Below are 17,771 nucleotides of genomic sequence, written 5' to 3' on the forward strand. Positions count from 1 at the left end.
ACCAAGGGAATCAGCTAATTCTGATGGCCTATTTGTGATGTGCCTACCTAGGTCTTTGTTTTCCATTATGTTATCCCTAAAATTGCAGTGATTATGGCATTCACTGCTTATGTTCTTCTCACAGGCTTTGTTTAGCATAATGTACTTCATACCATGATTAAAAACCTCACATGTATGTATCCCTACTACGAAATTACCTCCTTTGGGAAAAAAAGAGGTGTAGACACTGACAGTCATATTAATGAGGCAGCATAAAATGAGAAAGCTGAGAAAAATAAGAATAATTCACACTCACTAAGTCCTCTTACAAGGAAAGAATAAATGGTGAAGGAAGGGGCTGTTGCTGGCCTGGGCTGGTAAGACTAACAAAAGGAGAGGAAAAGAATATAAGTACATATCTTCTATTCTAAACCGACAGGTGATGGAGCTGTGGTTACATTTTACTGCACCTTCTAACCAGTATTCCTAGCTAGGATGTGGCACCATACCAGATTGTTCCCAAATTTACTGTAAAGTCTGTCCCTGATAGGTTGATTATTTGAACTGGGCTTGGTTAATTTCTACTCAGAAAATAAAAGCTGAGAAATGTAAGATTGAGTACACCATGTTAAAAAAGAGAAAGCTATTTTAGTACTAAAGTGAAAATTTTAGTTAATTCCTCCTAGATGATTTTCTTTACATAAGATTGTCAGATAGGCAGTAACACTGACTTGGGCCAGTATTTGGTCATTAAAAACCTGGGAAAGCAGTAGACCAGGGGATGGAGGCAGCTCCAAAAATAATTCAAAGCATGCCTTGCTTTAATGTTCTGATTACAGTAAAAGCAAAAAGAGTTCATATGAAATCATGGCAATTTCAAAGGTTCTGAAACAATTTTGTTTTATTTAAAACTATGATGTTCGTACTCATTTGTGTGTGCTACCATGCTTATTCCGACTGGTAGGTGTCCTGACAATTAATTTTTTAATATTGGTCATTAATTAGTCGATTATGAGTGGTCATGACACCAAGTCTGACAGAGTTTAAGATGCTTTTGGACAATGTTCTTGGCACATATGTGATCCTTGAGGCTGTTCTGTCCAGAGCCAAGAGTTGGACTTGATTATGCCAATGGGTCCCTTCCAACACAGGATATTGTATGACTGTAATTTCATCTGAGAAATGAAGCAGTGCTTTGGATAAAATGTCCTTTCTCTTGACAGCTCTGGCTAGGGATGCCAGCCTGGTATGTTGCTGCCTGCCGTGCCAACGTGAAGAGTGGAGCTATCATGTCTGCTTTGTCTGACACTGAGATTCAAAGAGAAATTGGAATCAGCAATCCTCTCCATCGCCTAAAACTCCGATTAGCAATCCAGGAGATGGTGTCACTGACAAGTCCATCAGCACCTCCAACATCCAGAACAGTGAGTCCTGTTTAGCTAACTTTTTCTTCCCCACTTCACCCTACAGGAGTCTGCAGAAAAACTTTTGTAGTACCAGAGTGGCTCTGTATCACACACTTAACAATCAGTGAGAACTGTATAATAAAGACTCAGAACTACCTGTTCATGACGTGCTTGATTGTTGATTGCTGATTTTTTTCTTTTATCAGATATTCTTTTTTTTTTTTAAGTCATTGTTTTGATTATCCTTGATGTTATCCAAATCAGTATGGAGCATCCTATTTGTAATTTTGCCTAATTTTTTATCTTTCTTTTCCTTCAAATCATCTGTACCAGCCTAATCAGATTGCATTTCTCTTTTTTGTTTGTTTGTTCTCTTTATTTCTTTTCTTCTTTTTTTTGAATGGATGGGGGACAAGGTGTTGGGAGAGGGTATGTAGGCACACAACTCTTTTGAGTTTTTTTCCCATTCTCCTTTTTTGCACCCTTTCAAATTTTATCTAAGTCAGCTGGCTTTAGGTTCTTCATGCTTTTTAGAGAAGCAGTGATTGGAGGTGTGAGGGCAGCGTCTGAAAAGCAGAAGTGGAGCCTGTGCATTCAGTGAGGAAGGAGGAGAAAGTGGTGGCAGAAAGGAGGGAAGTAAGAAATACATATCTGAAAGGAAAGGGACAAGGAAATAGATCACGGAGAGTAATAATAAATGTCCTATATATAAAAAGCAGGAAAAATAGGCCAAACTAATGATGACAAAAAGAAACAAGATAACAAAGGGAAGTTTTAATGCTGAGATACGCTGATGGCAATGAAAGAAGCAATGGAGACAAACAAAAAAGACGCTTGATCAGATGGCAAACGAGGCATAGAAGTGAAGGACAAAGAGTACTACTCAAGTAGTGTAGCTCAGATTTCTGTTAGCAAGGCAATAATAATAATGATAATAATATTTATATTTTATAATATGTTGCCTTCATTAAATTTATGGAGAATCTTCTGTTGGAAATTAGAATTCAGATACCTTTGTGAGGTACTAGATCCACTGAGCTATATAAGCAACTGAGCAAGAGCACAAATATTGCTATTGATTGCCCTTTTATCTTCATGTTGCTCACGTTCTTTCAATATTGTAGTTCATTGTCTGATATTTTCTTTCCTGAAAACGTTTTGTCATTGTTTGTTTGTCATTACCATGGTAACATGAATTGTAATGGATTTTACCAAAGTAAAGCAGTAAAGACTCAATATGATGTTTGAATTACTACACAAAATTAATTTTGATTTTAAAAGCATAAGAAGATACTTCAAAGCATAAAAGCATTTACCTGTATGAAGTGAGAGAATATTATGTTCAAGCTAAAAACAAGCTAAAAACATTTTGCCTTGTTTTTTAAATTCTGCCTCAGTAACTGTCTGCACACAAAGCTGCCCTGCCCTGGAATGCTCATTTCTGAGTCCCAGTCTTTCCGCTTCCCCTCTTTCTCAAGAAAGAAGTTAATTTATCTCAGGTCTCCAGAAAACATGGCACACATCCATGCTCCCTCCCTGACTCTCCTCATTGTCCTAGCAATCATTTGATGAAAAACAATAGGATGAGGATGAATAGTTTTAGAATTGAATTATCTTGACATTTTTAATTCACAGAAACATGGTAGAAGTATTCATTATTTAGATTACAATATGAGCATGAGATTTGTGCAGAATATTTAGGCTGGAAAATCTCTGGGAGCTGAAGTTTACCTCCGCACAGAGCTGTGAGCTAAAGGTTGCATTTGCCAATTGTTTATGAAATGCAGCTTTCATTATTATTCTTTGCTTTGTGGCAGTGCTCTGCTGGATTTCATCCATCAGTTCTAGTTGTAATACTCCATCACATCTGTTCAGAAGCCGCTAATGAAAGATACAAACCAAGTTGTCTAAAGTTGTCTCTAGTTGCAGCTCGGTAGAGGCAAGAACGTGGTTGTGCTGATGGTGATGCGCTGTTAACTTACAGTGGTGCTGCCTTTCTTCTTTACCACTGCTTACCTAATGTGGATCCCACCTGCCTTCCTGTGGGGCTTGTCTGTAGCCCTCAGGCAATGTCTGGGTGACCCATGAAGAAATGGAAAATCTTGCTGCTCCAGCTAAAACGGTTAGTCATTCCACTTCCACTTAAAATGCTTTCAGTGCTCCTGGTATAACACAGATGCCATATATTCTGTAGGATGTTTCCCAAAGCATGCAATTAGACACTTGCAGGGAGTAATGAAATTGAATTTAAAGAACAGTTACATAATCTTTCAGAAAAAAAATTTACAAATGGTATTGCCATCACTAAAATTGTTTGACTCTAAAACCAGTATTGGACTTTTAGAGTTTATAATAGTTTCAGTGCCACTGTGAAACCTCATTTAATGAAATGAAATTGTCACAGTTACAGGTGCAACATTTCCCCTCTAATCTGCTCCCTCTTCTTCTAAACAGTGTTTTCTATTTGCTGATATAGAAAGAAATAAGAAAATGCCTGAGAATGGCACCTTACATAACTTCATGCTTTCATTAATGCTGAATCTTTCTTGTCCATGCTTGGGTATTCATGACCTTTGATTTCAGGTGCATGGAGAACTTATTAATTTGGAATATAAGTTATTTTAGGTTTTGGTTGTTAGCCTTATAGCAATTCCATAAAGATGCTTATAAAATACGATGCAATGTTCCAGTGAGGTCTCTGAAAAAAATGATCTTCAGTTTGCCGAACTTTATAGTCAGCCCAATGCATAAATAGGGGGAGAGGTACTGGAGCTAACTTTTGATGAAATAAGGAATTATTTCTTCGAAGTTTATGCTTCATATAGTATGTAAAATTTTCTCATCAGCAGTAAGGAAGCCAATTCTTACCACTGCTTTTTTTTTAAACTAAGCTCATTTCCAGTTTTATTAGTGTTGGTAAAGATGAATGCAAATACAACAGCATTGAACTGATGAGGAGTACAGTTGATTCTGTTTAACTGGCCAGCCAGAAAAATATAATTTTTCCATAAAAAAATGTTATCTGAAAAGATCCTTTACAATATATTCTCAAGAAGACAGCTTTTTATTGTCCATGTTCCAAAATCAAACTAGAAACAAAAAACTAGATCACTAATGCCCAAATTTTTAAGGAAATGTTTTTTAAATGTGAAACTGTGAAGACTGTTTAAACAATGCTGTAAAATTTCATCAAGATATAATGATTTTCTATCTTGAAAACTCAGCTACATTTTATGGCTTTGGTCTCATAATTTTTCAGGCAGTTTATCACAGGACATTACCACTGGCCAGAGTTATTTGTGCACTTTACGTGTATATTTTCATTAACATACATATGAAAATCACATCTTTTTATAACTAATTTTTATTGTCTTTTTACCTGATTTACTAATTGCTTCCTGCTGATAATACAGAAAGAGTCTGAAGAAGGCAGTTGGGCTCAGGTATGATCTTTCATATTACTTTTTTAAACTGAAAGTTAATAATAATAATGTAATTGGGTGTATCAATATGCATAGTGGAATATAATATTGTGACAGTATCTCAATGATTGAATTATGATTTTAGTATTTTAGCATTCTTCTCAAAGAATATATTCTCTGGACAGTTTTGTTAGGTAAAGCAGAAAGAGGTACATATGATGTGAATATTTTTCACAAAAGAAATTACTACATTCCAGAGACATAGTCTATCTTCCATCTAAAAATGTGTTAAGAGTTTTAGAGAGTAAGTATTTTCCTCATTTTACAAAATAAAACAATTAAATATGCCATAAATTTGAGAGCTAACTTTTCTAAAATTACACCATTTTTTTAGAACAATTGTGTAAATCATACCCAAGTATCAGTCTACAAATAGTATTGTATAATTTAGTAAGAACTATCAATTAGCTACATTTTTAATTTTTTTTCTCACTAATATATGCATACTTGCACAATCTTGCTATCTACTGATGATATTCCTTTCCTCTTCAAGTTTCACAAAAATGAGATACAAGGGGAGTATATTTTCCCTCATGTATATTTCCCTCATATCCATCCGGCTTTGTGTTATTAATTTGTTTATGACATTAAAAACAAAACCAAAGAGATGTTAGTCTTGAAAATGTTAGGCTTGAGATGTCAGGCTTGAGTACTAGTTTATAAGAGGAACCTGGTTTGCTCCTTTCTTGATTAATTTCTTGAGCTCTACATATGATGGATTTAGGTTTAAACTGTTCACAGCTGAAAATATCTCATTTGAATGTAAGCTTGAGTGCCAAACAACTGAAATTAACTTTTAGTTTCTAAAAGACTTCAGGTATGTAGCCATGAAGTGTCCTTAGATCCTATTTATGAGATTTTTCTCCTGACAAGCAGTAACAAGCCTCAGAGGATACCCTGGAGCCATGTTTGTATCACCAGTTCACAGTTCAGGGTTTGCCTGGCATAAATATTCTAGAAGGTCAATAGAAAGCAAGATTATGAAACACATATTTTGTTGTGTAACAACTTTGCATTTAAAACTCAAAGTTGAAAAATTCCTTTAAACTTTTATAAGGAAACAAGATACAACAGGCAAAACTGGTATCCATAACAAATATCTCACAGTGGCTCCCTCTTCCAGTGTTAAAACAAAGCAAAACAAGAATTACTAAATTTTTTTTAAACATAAATTTTCTTTTAGGTATATTTTGTTTTCAGTCTGTGGTGCAGTCTTGAACAAGCTCAAGAATTTTTTCCCCCTCTCCATTTTCTTCTCTGCAGACCCTGGCTTATGGTGATATGAACCATGAATGGATAGGTAACGAATGGCTCCCCAGTCTGGGTTTACCTCAGTACCGGAGTTATTTCATGGAATGCCTGGTGGATGCGAGGATGTTAGACCACCTGACAAAGAAAGATCTGCGTGTGCACCTAAAAATGGTGGATAGTTTTCACCGGTACGTTGGCATAAAGACTACATCTATCAAAATGCTTATGTGTCTGCTCTAGTGCTCAGTGCTGCACAGAATGAAAACACTTTCTGTTGTTTTGGTGTGAAAAAACATACAGAAAAGAGAGGTCTGACTCTTAGAAATCTGAATTGAGAGAGATTCCTTTAGTAACACCAACCACATAGCAATTACGTCTCTCAAAACCAAGATACTGGTACAGATAAATTTCATAATGAGCAGGGAACCATTAATATATCAATAGACTCTTGACAATACAGAAACAGTAATAATTTAAGTGGTGTGAAGTATAAGGAAGTGTTAGACTAAGCTTCAAAGCCCTGAGATCTCATAATAATGAAAAGCTATTGTGTGTAGCACATAAAACTGTTAACAGTACAAGCAATTTGACAGTTGTTGGGTTACCTAGGGATATAGCCAGGAAGCTAAATTGGAAATATGGAAATAAAGGCATTTAAACTTTAGGGAGAATGAGGTTTATGTGACAAGAAGTGGATTTCTTTTTAATATACTGTCTGATTTGTCACTTTTTTAAACCCTGATTTGACAAAACATTTCACGGCTCACAAGGGCTGACCTTTTCTGAATACTACTTTTAATGCTTTGGGTTTCTTATGCTAAAACAGTTTTTCAAACATACTCATTTTGTTTTTTTCCATTTCATTCCTGGAGTCTGTGGAGTTTTTTTACTGGTTTTGCTGTCCCCTCTGTTCTCAAGATTTCCTCCATGGGCACTATGAAACACATCATGTAAAGTGCAGGAAATACATCCTACATATGTTCCCATCTTCAAAATATCTTTATTAACTCTGTAAATGTTTCTCTTTAAATAACAGAACAAGCTTGCAATATGGAATCATGTGTTTAAAGAGGTTGAATTATGATAGAAAAGAACTGGAAAAGCGAAGAGAAATGAGTCAGCATGAAATAAAAGGTGATAGTTCCTGGGAATGAATACTGGGAATGTTTCTTCTTTTGAAGCTTGACACTGTTAACCCATTGTCATGCCATTTTAGCAAAGCATTTAAGCATGTGCTTTAAGCAAAGCTAACATATCCATCTTTCTTCAGAAAAAATCCTATCTGCTTAAATTAGGCACAGTTAAGTACTTTGCTAAATTGGGACTGTAATTCTGAATGGTGGTTTGACAAATACATTTTGCTAAATGGAATTTGGGGTATGGATCTTATCTGAATCTCTTTCAGGCTCAGAAGCACAAGGCCAAACAGTGTGCAGCTCAGTGGGATGTGCTGGGGGCAGTACTAAAAATTGGGAGCACTCAGGACCTTAACACTATGCTCCAGCTTTTGAAAACCTTTGCCTTTGATTACTTACGTCATAATGGATCATAGAAAATGCTGATTGGAGGGGTGACCACTGAGGCAGTTGATTGGTACATAAGAATAGTTCCTTACAACACTGGCCTTATTGGAGGATTTCACAGCTGAGTCTGAAGATTTTTTTTTTTGTGCAAAGCTCTCTAGAGTAGTTGCAGGCTCACTGCATGGTTCTTTTTTATATATAACAATTAGGGTGGCTGGGTTTTTTCTAACTATCAGAAATTAATCCTTTGATTCCTTTGAACTTTTCCAGCTCTAGTGACTACAGCAGTTAGCAATTCTCAAACACAGTGCTGATTAGAGGAGCTAAAAAAAAAAAAAGTTGAAGGGCTACAGTGACAAACGTGCATTTGCTTAAGGCAGATGATGACATGGACTAATGTAAAGACTTCGAGCTGGATATGCAGGCATCAGTGCCAGTCAGCCCAAGTGGGTCTAGCTGGAGACTGACACAGGAGAATTGGGTATTGGTCTCAAATTCTGGTGTGCCTTCAGTGCTGGTTCCTGCTAGGACAAGGATAATTCATAGCCTCCTTCACCTTGTCATGCCTTGGCCAGTTATTCATGGTGGGAATTCATTAATCCCAGGTGGGATTTGGTGTCTGCCTGCCACCGTGTTTCAGCTGATCCTGACCCCAAAAAGCGAGATGATTTCAGCCAGGTGATGGAGAAATCCTGCTCCCAGAACAGCCACGGCAGCTAGGTTTGTAAAGGTTCAGGAAGAAACCTCATCACTTAGTAAAGAAAACTCAGTACTATGTCTCCCACTTACAACTAGAAAGATCAGTATAAGTAACTTTTTTTTTTTTTTTTTAATCTTATAGGCAGGGTAAGATACTTTTTAGAATAGCCAAATCCTCGAAAATGGTTTCCTAGCTCATTTTGTTGCCTCAGCTTTAGAATTGGCATGGACCTTAACAACACTACCAGCTTTTTGTACTAAAAATAGTTTGTCTTTAAAATTGTGAACTAATTTTTTACTTTATGGCACGTCAGTATATGATAGGTGCTGACACAACTCCCAAAATGTTTAATACAAAACTCTCAAGTGAAGCCTTGAGGATCAGATATTTCTCCTGTGCCTTTGCACTGTAAAATCTTGCCTACAAATTGAAAAGGTATATATATATAGGAAGTGGGAGGAATTGCATTCTGGAGATCCCCTCTGGAAGCAGATTTCTCCTTTGGAAACATTATTACTTGAAGATAATCACATAGAGTTTTTGAATAGGAGGTGCTAAAGTTATATGAATTCGTCATGTATGAAAAAGCAGTAAGACATCCACAGTGCATGCACAGCTACACACATGCACCTGTAAAATTTGGAAGTTATCAGGTATCAGGAGACTGACCTGGTGTTATGTCCTTACAGATGTGCTGGTATGGAGCAATGATCGAGTCATACGCTGGATACAAGCTATTGGCCTCCGAGAATATGCAAATAATATTCTAGAAAGTGGTGTACACGGTTCACTTATAGCACTGGATGAAAACTTTGACTACAGCAGTTTAGCTTTATTATTACAGATTCCAACACAAAACACACAGGCAAGTTTGCTTATGCTACTTCTGGTGAATCTGTACCCATTATTACCTTTTATTTGTCTTCAACCATTTTAATTGTTTACTTTGGTATCTCTAGGCACGGCAGATCCTTGAGAGAGAATACAACAACCTTTTAGCACTAGGAACTGAAAGACGACTTGAGGAAGTAATTAATTTTATTTTCAGTATTTATAAAATATCAGAGTAAAACATTAAAATTAAATTGAATGCATGAAGACATGTTAATTTTCACATTGTTAAAAAGAGTTGGTTACAGCTTAAAAAAAAAATTGAGGAATACCCATCAAGCTTTTTAAAGTAACCTCAGTTTGGGCTACATATTTGTGCCATCTCAGATCCTAAATGTGACACTGCACTCTTACCTTAAGTTGAACATTTTCCAGAAAGGAAGCATGCAGAATGGAGTGGAAGTTTTTCTGGCCAGAGCAGGTGGTGGGTGGTGGGATGCCTGTGCAGTCTATTCTTTAGGAAACTTACACTTTTAAAAAATTATTTAAAAAAAGTAGATTTTTGGTTTGTTCTTTACTGCTTTTTTCTTCAAATTCTTCAAAGTTAATCAATATTAACTGAGTGTGACTTGGGGCAGTTATCTGGATTTGAAGAATCTCAAATCCAACTATGGAAATTACTTATCTTAACATAAGAATCCAGTGCAAAATTGTTTAAGTGTTGGACATGAGGAGAAATAAAACTTTTAACGACTTGCTGAAAAGTCCTTAATACCTATGAATGTATTCAGATGCCTATGAATTCTGTGCATGCACGAGTGTTTAATCCTTTTTTAGTACTTTATGTAACCCTCCTAATACAATAACAAACCACTTTCTGTCGCTGTGTAATGAAGTTCTATTTTAGCAGAACTTTCTGTAGAAAGTTCTATACTAAACTCCTTGACTATATTGAGCCAAAGATTTAAGAAGAGTTTTCCACCCTAGCATTTAATATTTCTAAAGGTTTTACTTTTACAAGTGTGTCTCAAACACATTACAGTGACTGGATGCAGTGCAACAGAGCAGGGTAGTTGTTATGGAATAATTTGGCAGTGGTAGAGCACACAAGCAGGATAGTTACTCAAGAAGTCTTGTTTTGCTTCATCAAACACAACTGTGTGTTGGCAGAGTGATGACAAGAACTTCAGGCGCGGCCCGTCGTGGCGGCGGCAGTTCCCTCCCCGCGAGGTCCACGGGATCAGCATGATGCCAGGCGCGTCGGAAACGCTGCCGGCCGGATTCCGGCTCACCACCACCTCAGGCCAGTCGCGCAAGATGGCCAGCGACGGTAGGAGCTCCTTTCTGCACTTCTCTTGGAAAGCACCAGCCTTGCCCCAGCATGCCAAATTGACTGTTAATGCATGTCTGTCTTGCACCGCAACAATTGTGTTCATTTGACTAAGATGAACCGAGTCTGGGAGACTTGAATTAGGGAATAGGAAAACACTGACTTGGCATATTATCCATTTTTTCGGCTTGCTTCAGACTGACAGGGTTTATTTAAAGTACAAAAAATTAAAAAAAAAGGCCGTCTCACTATCCTACATCTGTAAAGCAAACAATCAGAAAGACAGGAATTAATTTACTAACTTTCAACTGAGATTGAATATAATATCTAAGCAAATCTTTCATCTTATTAGCCTCTCTAGCAAGTGATTGTGTTCTCAAGAATGCAATTAGAAAGGGCTATCACCTTTATTTTCCTATCTTACTTTTTAAACTAAATAGCCTAGCCTTGACCATCAAATAAGTGAAGCTGCTAACAGTCACCAGCAGATGAGGAGTTAGCAAATGCTGAAATTCAGTGACTAACTGAGTTACTATATACCAGTCTTAATTTTCTCTGGAAATCTTTTGATTGCCAAAAGATGCACTAACTCAGAAGATTGGAATTAAAAAGTAAGTAAAATTTAAAATTCATTGCAAGAGAGTAGGCAGAGGAAAGAAATCCCATCACAGATATTCCTTCTGGTATATGGAAGATAAAGCCGAGTATACCTGCCTGAACTTCTGATAAATATTAGTACACTCCATATACATTAGTACACTCCAGACTGCTCCATTTAAAATACTGCCATTTATTTCATCATGACAGGATTTAGGTCTACAAATAGATGTATCTCAAAGTAATTTAATACAGTGACTTGTAGAGATCACATCCTGTAACTTAATAATGAACTTGCTATGACAGTATTGCCACCTAAATTCCATTAAAGCCATCTAAATTGCATTAAAGTTTCTCACCTTTAACAACAGTACTTTATAGTTGCGGTTACAGATGGAATAATTTACTGATTACATCACTGAATTCCACTGACTCCTAGCTTCCATGGAATTTCCATAGGCCACATAACTGTAGTATATAAGAAACTTATAAATGTTAATGGATTTAATCTTCTAGTCAAGGTATGATGTAGAAGATGATATTCCCATTTTACAGATGTGGAACTAAGGTACAAGGCAGATTTAGTGATTTACTTGAGGTCTTCCAGACAGTTAATTCTTGAGTGGGGTATACTGAACTCAGTAGACTTAAAGGGAACTAATTTTGAAAACGTGTATCTTCATCCAGGATTTGGCTTCCTATCTCCCAGCAGTAAGAATGCAATAGTATTTAAAGAGCATAATAGGTAAGAGCATTAGGACTTAAAACAAAATAAAGACAAAACTGAGTTTTAAACTGTATTCACTTTAGACAGATTCTAACAGCACATCAGACGTGAAGGACTGCTGAGTTTTGAGCTAGACCATGCACAGATAACGTTAGAGAAAGCCACAGAACAATTTAACAGCCACTTTTCCAGTGGTAGACAGACTGGTATATTTTACTGATGATTCTAAAGAGGTTCTGGTTTGTTTCCTTTTTTTTCTCCTTCCCAATTTGCAGTTGCTTCATCACGACTGCAGAGGTTAGACAGCTCAACAGTTCGCACATACTCATGCTGACAAGGCCTAGCAAAGAAGCCAGCACTGAATTGTTGTGAGTATTCTGTAAGGGCCATCATGAAAGCTCTTTATATCTGTGAGCTACACCCCACATTACCCAAGCACAAACCAGCATGGAGCAGAGGACATAACTAAGGACTCGATAGGGTGGTCATTTGGTCATGACAACAGTGTTAAGCTCAGTCCAGAGGATACTAACCACATTTTGGGGAGAAGGCAAAGGAAATGAACTTTATGAGAGCTTGAAAGAATTCTAACAGGATCTGGAATGTGGAACAATGCTAGTAAAGCAGAAGAGATTTACTTGGGGTTTTTTTCTAATTAAAGCTACAGCTCAATTTGGAGTATCAGGTAGCTGCATCAAGTTAGAAAAAGACTTACCAACAGAGAAAATCTTGAAAATTTATCTATTATTGGGATTCCTGCACTTTTCAAATAATTCAGAATTGACAAAGAAAGGATAATCTGAGCCGTATGCAACTTCTGATCAAATTTGGTATTGGAATTCATGTTAAATTTTTCACTGTAGATCTTTTGAGTGTAGCTATATCACAGAGTTACTGTTCCAGAGTTCTGTTCTATTTTATCACAGATTTTGGAAAAAATACATACATGACGAGTACTTACATCAATATGGCACCATTTTATGCTAGTATTTTCTCAGTTAAATAGTTTCCATTTAGTTACTTGGGGAATTGAAAGGCAGCTGGAAAAAATATTTGAATATCACCAAAACCTCATCAGGCATCAAAAATTCTTCAATAGCTGTTGCATATTGTAGGCAAGATATGCAAGGATCTGTAAGCAAGTTGTTGGGTTTTTTTGTTTTGACTCCCAAGACTTGGACAGACTTGGGGCCGTTGAGATTTTACTAACTCTGTGTAGGTTCAAAAAATGCTTAGGAATAGGAAATGTTAACAGTGGGAAAAGTATATTGCTCAGGATCCTCCTAATGACATGAGCCTTACTTCATACATCTTCAAAAGATTGCAAGAGTATAAAATTTTACTCTTAGTAAAAAAGAGAACTTTTTGAATTATCCCTGAAAAAATAATCCTGGGGGGCTGTGGTTATTTGTTGGTTTGGTTTTTCTGAAAAAGCAAAGTTTAGCAGCAGATTCTACAAAGATGATGATGCACATGAACTGTAGAAATTTTTTTATGTGTATGCATGTATAGATTCAAGCATGGTATTATATCAGTAAAGTCAGTGACAGGACTCTTACAGGGTTCAGTGATGACAGAAATGGAAGGCAGAGATATGAACCTTTTCTCCTATGTGCTTCAGAATTGCAATTTTGGAAGCAATAAAGCATGACCAAGAAGTTCAAACACCAAGCTATCTCTTAGGCCAACAGTAATGGGCCAGCACTTGAGTTGAGGCTTGAAGAGCACAACAAAGGCAGAAATGGAAAACTTGACATGCTACCAAAGATTAATTTAAGATTAATCAAACTATTTATTCCTACTATATTAAAAATTATCTAAAAAGTAGCAAAGCACAAACAAAAGTAAAGTAGCAGACTCTTCTGACACTGTATCTGTATGGAAGGTATGTTCTTTGAGAAAAAAAGATATGTATATAAAATTATACAAGCTATACAAGTTAACTTCAATTTCTATTGGAGTATTAGTAGTGTTTCAAGTATCAGTGGTATGTATCACAACAGTACTTGCTGCTTGTCCACTATTCTGCCAATTACATCCTAATCTTAAGTGACTGAGTGGTCTATAAGGATATCAAATCTGCATCTACATTGTAAAGGCTAATATATGAGGTTAACTGACAGTAACATACTACTATTTCTCTTCTCACTTACTATATACTCCTTTTAGAGAAGGAACAAGATGGTGGGAACTACAACTTTAGTATATGCACCTTCTGTAAGGGCAATTTCAAAATGCCATGCAGGTTAGAAACCAAAAAGCAAGTTGAAGTTATTTTGGATTCCAGTACATTATACTGAAAATCAAAACAACACACACACCCTCCTCCCACCAAAAACCAAAACCAAAACCAAAACCAAAAAAAAAAACCAACAAAAACAAAAACAAAAACAAAAACAACAAAAAAACAAAAAAAAAAAAAAAAAAAACAAAAAAAAAAAACAAAAAAAAAAAAAAACCAAAAAAAAAAAAAAAAAGCAAGGAAAATATTTCCTTCATTATTATATCAAACTTGCAAATTTAAACAAATTCCCTGCAACTCAATAATAAATGCATGAACAGAAGAGGGGGATGTCAGATCCCCTGCCCATAGAGGGGGATGTCAGATTGAAGGGCAACAGAGGAGTTTTCAGAATTTTGTCAGCACAGTTCGTGCTGACTCTTCATGGAAGGAGCTGATTGATACTTAGACAAAAGGGAAGTATTACAGTATGCCTCCTGAAATTTTTCAGATCCAGCTTAGACTGAGACTCAGGCTTTTGTAACACCTTGCCTAGACTACATCAGCAGCTGTGATACTCTGGTGAAGTATCTGCCTGCACAGAACCAGGAACTAAGCAACAGAGGGGAAGGATAGCTGGACAAGCTGCCACACAATAGAGAGATCAGGGAGTTTCTTATGTAGTAAAAAGAGCAGGCCTAAAAGAAAGTGGCAAACAGATTGCACATGGAACAAATGCAGATGGCTTGTGATCACAGCAGGCTGTAGAATCTTGCATTCTGCTACTCTTATGAGAGTAAGAGACATTCTATTACATACATTGTCAAAGGCTTGTATTTCAAACAGTTAATGCCAACAACGTCAGTTTGGTACAACCTTCCAGTGTCTTTATAGTGTTTCTTTACAGTGGCTGTGTCCCATTGACATGCTTTCAAATTGCATTTCAGGTGGGTTTTTTGAACATTTGTTGAAACCACAATGAGCTGCCAGAAACCATGAGCAGACATTCTTAAACATTTATATAAGCATACTCTGCACAGGCCTGCTTTAGTGCACTCGAGATCAGAAATTTAAGAACAATTAAGGCCGCTGGTGCTGGCCATTTAATGTTGCAAAGAAATTTACTCCAGAGCACATGGGACCCAGCAAGCTTCCTGATGTGGTGGCCCAGCTGAGCAGCTGCAATGCCTTTGCACAGCTAATGGATTTGGCACTCACATTATCCAAGCTTTCCCAACACTTGTCAGAAGGGTCATTCAGGACAGATTTCTTGCCACAGGCTGGAGCAATAGAACATATTACTTTAACTTTTATTCTAATGAAATACTAAAGGAGATTTGGCAAAATCAGTTATGTACTTTACAAATCCTCTTTGGAACCCTTCATTGATGAGGACAAATGGAGATGCAGAGTTCCAAAAAGATGTGAATGATTATCTGGAAGCAGCTTGTCCATAGCAAAGAAACCATCAGGGTGAAAAAGGTAAATGCTGTCAAGCTGCAGTGAACTAGGAAGAAGAACCACGAAGAACATCAGTAAGGTCTGTACACGCTGTAAATATGTGTTTAGCCTTGTGCCAAACAGGCAAAGGTCTCCATATGCAGGAAACTAACCCCAGTGCTGAACCAAAACAGCAGGAAAACGACTGTGAAATGAACATAAACAGCAGTCTGTGTTGACTGAGGACAATCACTAAAAGATTAAAATGGGTTGTTAGTAAATTTATGTTGCAGATCTAAAATTAAACAAATGCATGCCTCCCACGAATACTCAAAAACCATGTTATAGTAACTAAGTTACTAAACTACTTACTTAGTGCTGTGTTTTCTGTTGTCATTGCACTTTAGATTGGATTAGAATCATAGAATCTTGCTAATTAATTTTTTTTTTCTCTTAGATGTCATCTCTTTCTTCTACCTTACCTGAAGTGCACTACCACTACTTAGGAAAAGAGCATTAAAACTCTCTGCAAGAACAGGTTAATAGGGAAGAGAACACATAAGGTTTATCATACGAACAGATACAATGTTCCTTACATGCATTGGTTAGTTTAAAACAAGATAAAAAATACCTAAATTACTAAAATTAAAAAACAAAAAAAAGAAAAAAACCAGAAAAACAAAACAATCTCCCCCTTTTATCTCAGCATCTCTGTCATCAAAAATTTGACAGTAGTGCACATCCAAAGCTTTTATCAAATGAAGCCACTCATCTTTACATTGTTACATCTGTTTTATTGTAAAATACTAGACATTTACGTATTTACTGTGTATGTATTTCTTTTAAAATGTGTAAGTCTTATGTAAATGGATATAAATATGATTTTTTAAAAATAAAATCTATGGTACATGGGGTCTCAGTGCAAACATTTGACAATACAGTGTCAATAATACTGTTTGTATCTTTCCATTCCACCATTTTTACAGTTTTTGGATTGTAACAGTCAAATGAATATGTTTAGCAGAGTTAGAAGCTTCAACATGTTCCTACTGAGAAAAATCTGTCAATATTTAAAGCTGAACACCTGCCTCTGATGATGTATAACAGAATGACATAATCTGGAACTGAAGCCAAAAAGGACCTCTAAAGACAAAATGGAAATGTTAGATACCTACAGAGAAGCACCGTGATGGCTCATCTCTTAAAAACAAACAAATCCAGAAGAACTGTTTATAAAAAAATAAAAAGCAATTTAATAAAACATGATTTGTACAAAAAAACCAAAAACTTTCTTCTATGTTACCTGCGGACCAAGAGGAATCTTGCTTTACCAAGAGCCACCTTTTCGTTCCAGGATCTTCAAACACCAGCCAGCATTGGAAAACTAAATCTAATATTTGCATATAATCAGATTCTTGTTTCCAGATATATTCAGCAAAGAAAGAAAAGAGAAGCCAACCCCCACCATTTCTTCATTCTAACAGGGCATTAGACAGGCTCCTGTCTAACGTCATGCTTTTAGCCAAGATGGCCTTGCTGAGACTTCTCAGAAGTCAGTTTTATCAGAGGAAATAACTGAAAGACAGAGTGATTAATATATAGTGTATAAAAGTTTAGAAGAGCAACTATTACCTGTTGTGGCTTTATTTGGTGGTGTTATTGTTGTTTATTCTTTGTTTAAATGGGAAGTTTCAAAGTAAGACCTACTTAATAGTCATTTACCTATTTGCTATTTTTCTGCTGCTTGATCTTAGCTCAAGACCTGTCTTTTAGTTATTTCTTTTAGCAGTTTGGTCTGCAATGTTTGCACGTACATAAACATTTGTTTTGTCTATTTTTATTTGGCAAACTTCGGTCAATCAGATGGTGAAAGATTTTTCTCCCCCGATGTCAATAAAAAAAAGAATTCAGTGCTATTTGTGTTCATAAATCTATTAAGTTTGACATGTAGTAGCATTAAGTTTGGAAACCAGATGCTTCTCACAGCTAAGCATAAGCACTTTCTGGCACTAACAGGATGAGTTACAATGGAGTTGCTGGTGAGACTGCCACGAGAGGGAGCACAGATCTTGCTGATGGGTGCAATGAGCTGGCAGGGTTATAGCACACAACTGTAGAAAGTTAGGGCTCTTGTACTCACAGTTCCTTGGACTTGACCAATCTTCTTCTCCTCCCTCAGCCTCCTTTTGGAATATTTTAGAGCAGAATGTCACAAAGTAAAGCAATGCAAACATTATCACTGCCACTGCCACCATCAGTGGCAGCATTATCATGTGACTACACA

At 36.5% G+C, this 17,771-nt stretch overlaps 1 protein-coding gene across 3 annotated transcripts in view; it reads left to right on the forward strand.

Moving 5' to 3' along the window:
• Nucleotides 1–17,376, forward strand: part of PPFIA2 (PTPRF interacting protein alpha 2) — a 296,559-nt gene extending 279,183 nt beyond the window's left edge. For all 3 annotated transcript variants that reach the window (XM_083859151.1, XM_083859152.1, XM_083859153.1), the window contains 10 exons: nucleotides 1,203–1,403; nucleotides 3,445–3,507; nucleotides 4,799–4,828; nucleotides 6,131–6,306; nucleotides 7,155–7,252; nucleotides 9,031–9,206; nucleotides 9,301–9,369; nucleotides 10,343–10,502; nucleotides 12,102–12,194; nucleotides 15,945–17,376. In XM_083859151.1, coding sequence (XP_083715277.1) covers nucleotides 1,203–1,403; nucleotides 3,445–3,507; nucleotides 4,799–4,828; nucleotides 6,131–6,306; nucleotides 7,155–7,252; nucleotides 9,031–9,206; nucleotides 9,301–9,369; nucleotides 10,343–10,502; nucleotides 12,102–12,160 — 1,032 coding nt within the window. In that variant the 3' untranslated portion in view covers nucleotides 12,161–12,194; nucleotides 15,945–17,376. The remainder of the gene's footprint in view (nucleotides 1–1,202; nucleotides 1,404–3,444; nucleotides 3,508–4,798; nucleotides 4,829–6,130; nucleotides 6,307–7,154; nucleotides 7,253–9,030; nucleotides 9,207–9,300; nucleotides 9,370–10,342; nucleotides 10,503–12,101; nucleotides 12,195–15,944) is intronic.
• The last annotated feature ends 395 nt before the right edge of the window (nucleotides 17,377–17,771 follow it).

The sequence above is a fragment of the Zosterops lateralis genome (assembly GCF_965231275.1).
Source record: "Zosterops lateralis genome assembly, chromosome: 4".
Taxonomy (NCBI): domain Eukaryota; kingdom Metazoa; phylum Chordata; class Aves; order Passeriformes; family Zosteropidae; genus Zosterops; species Zosterops lateralis.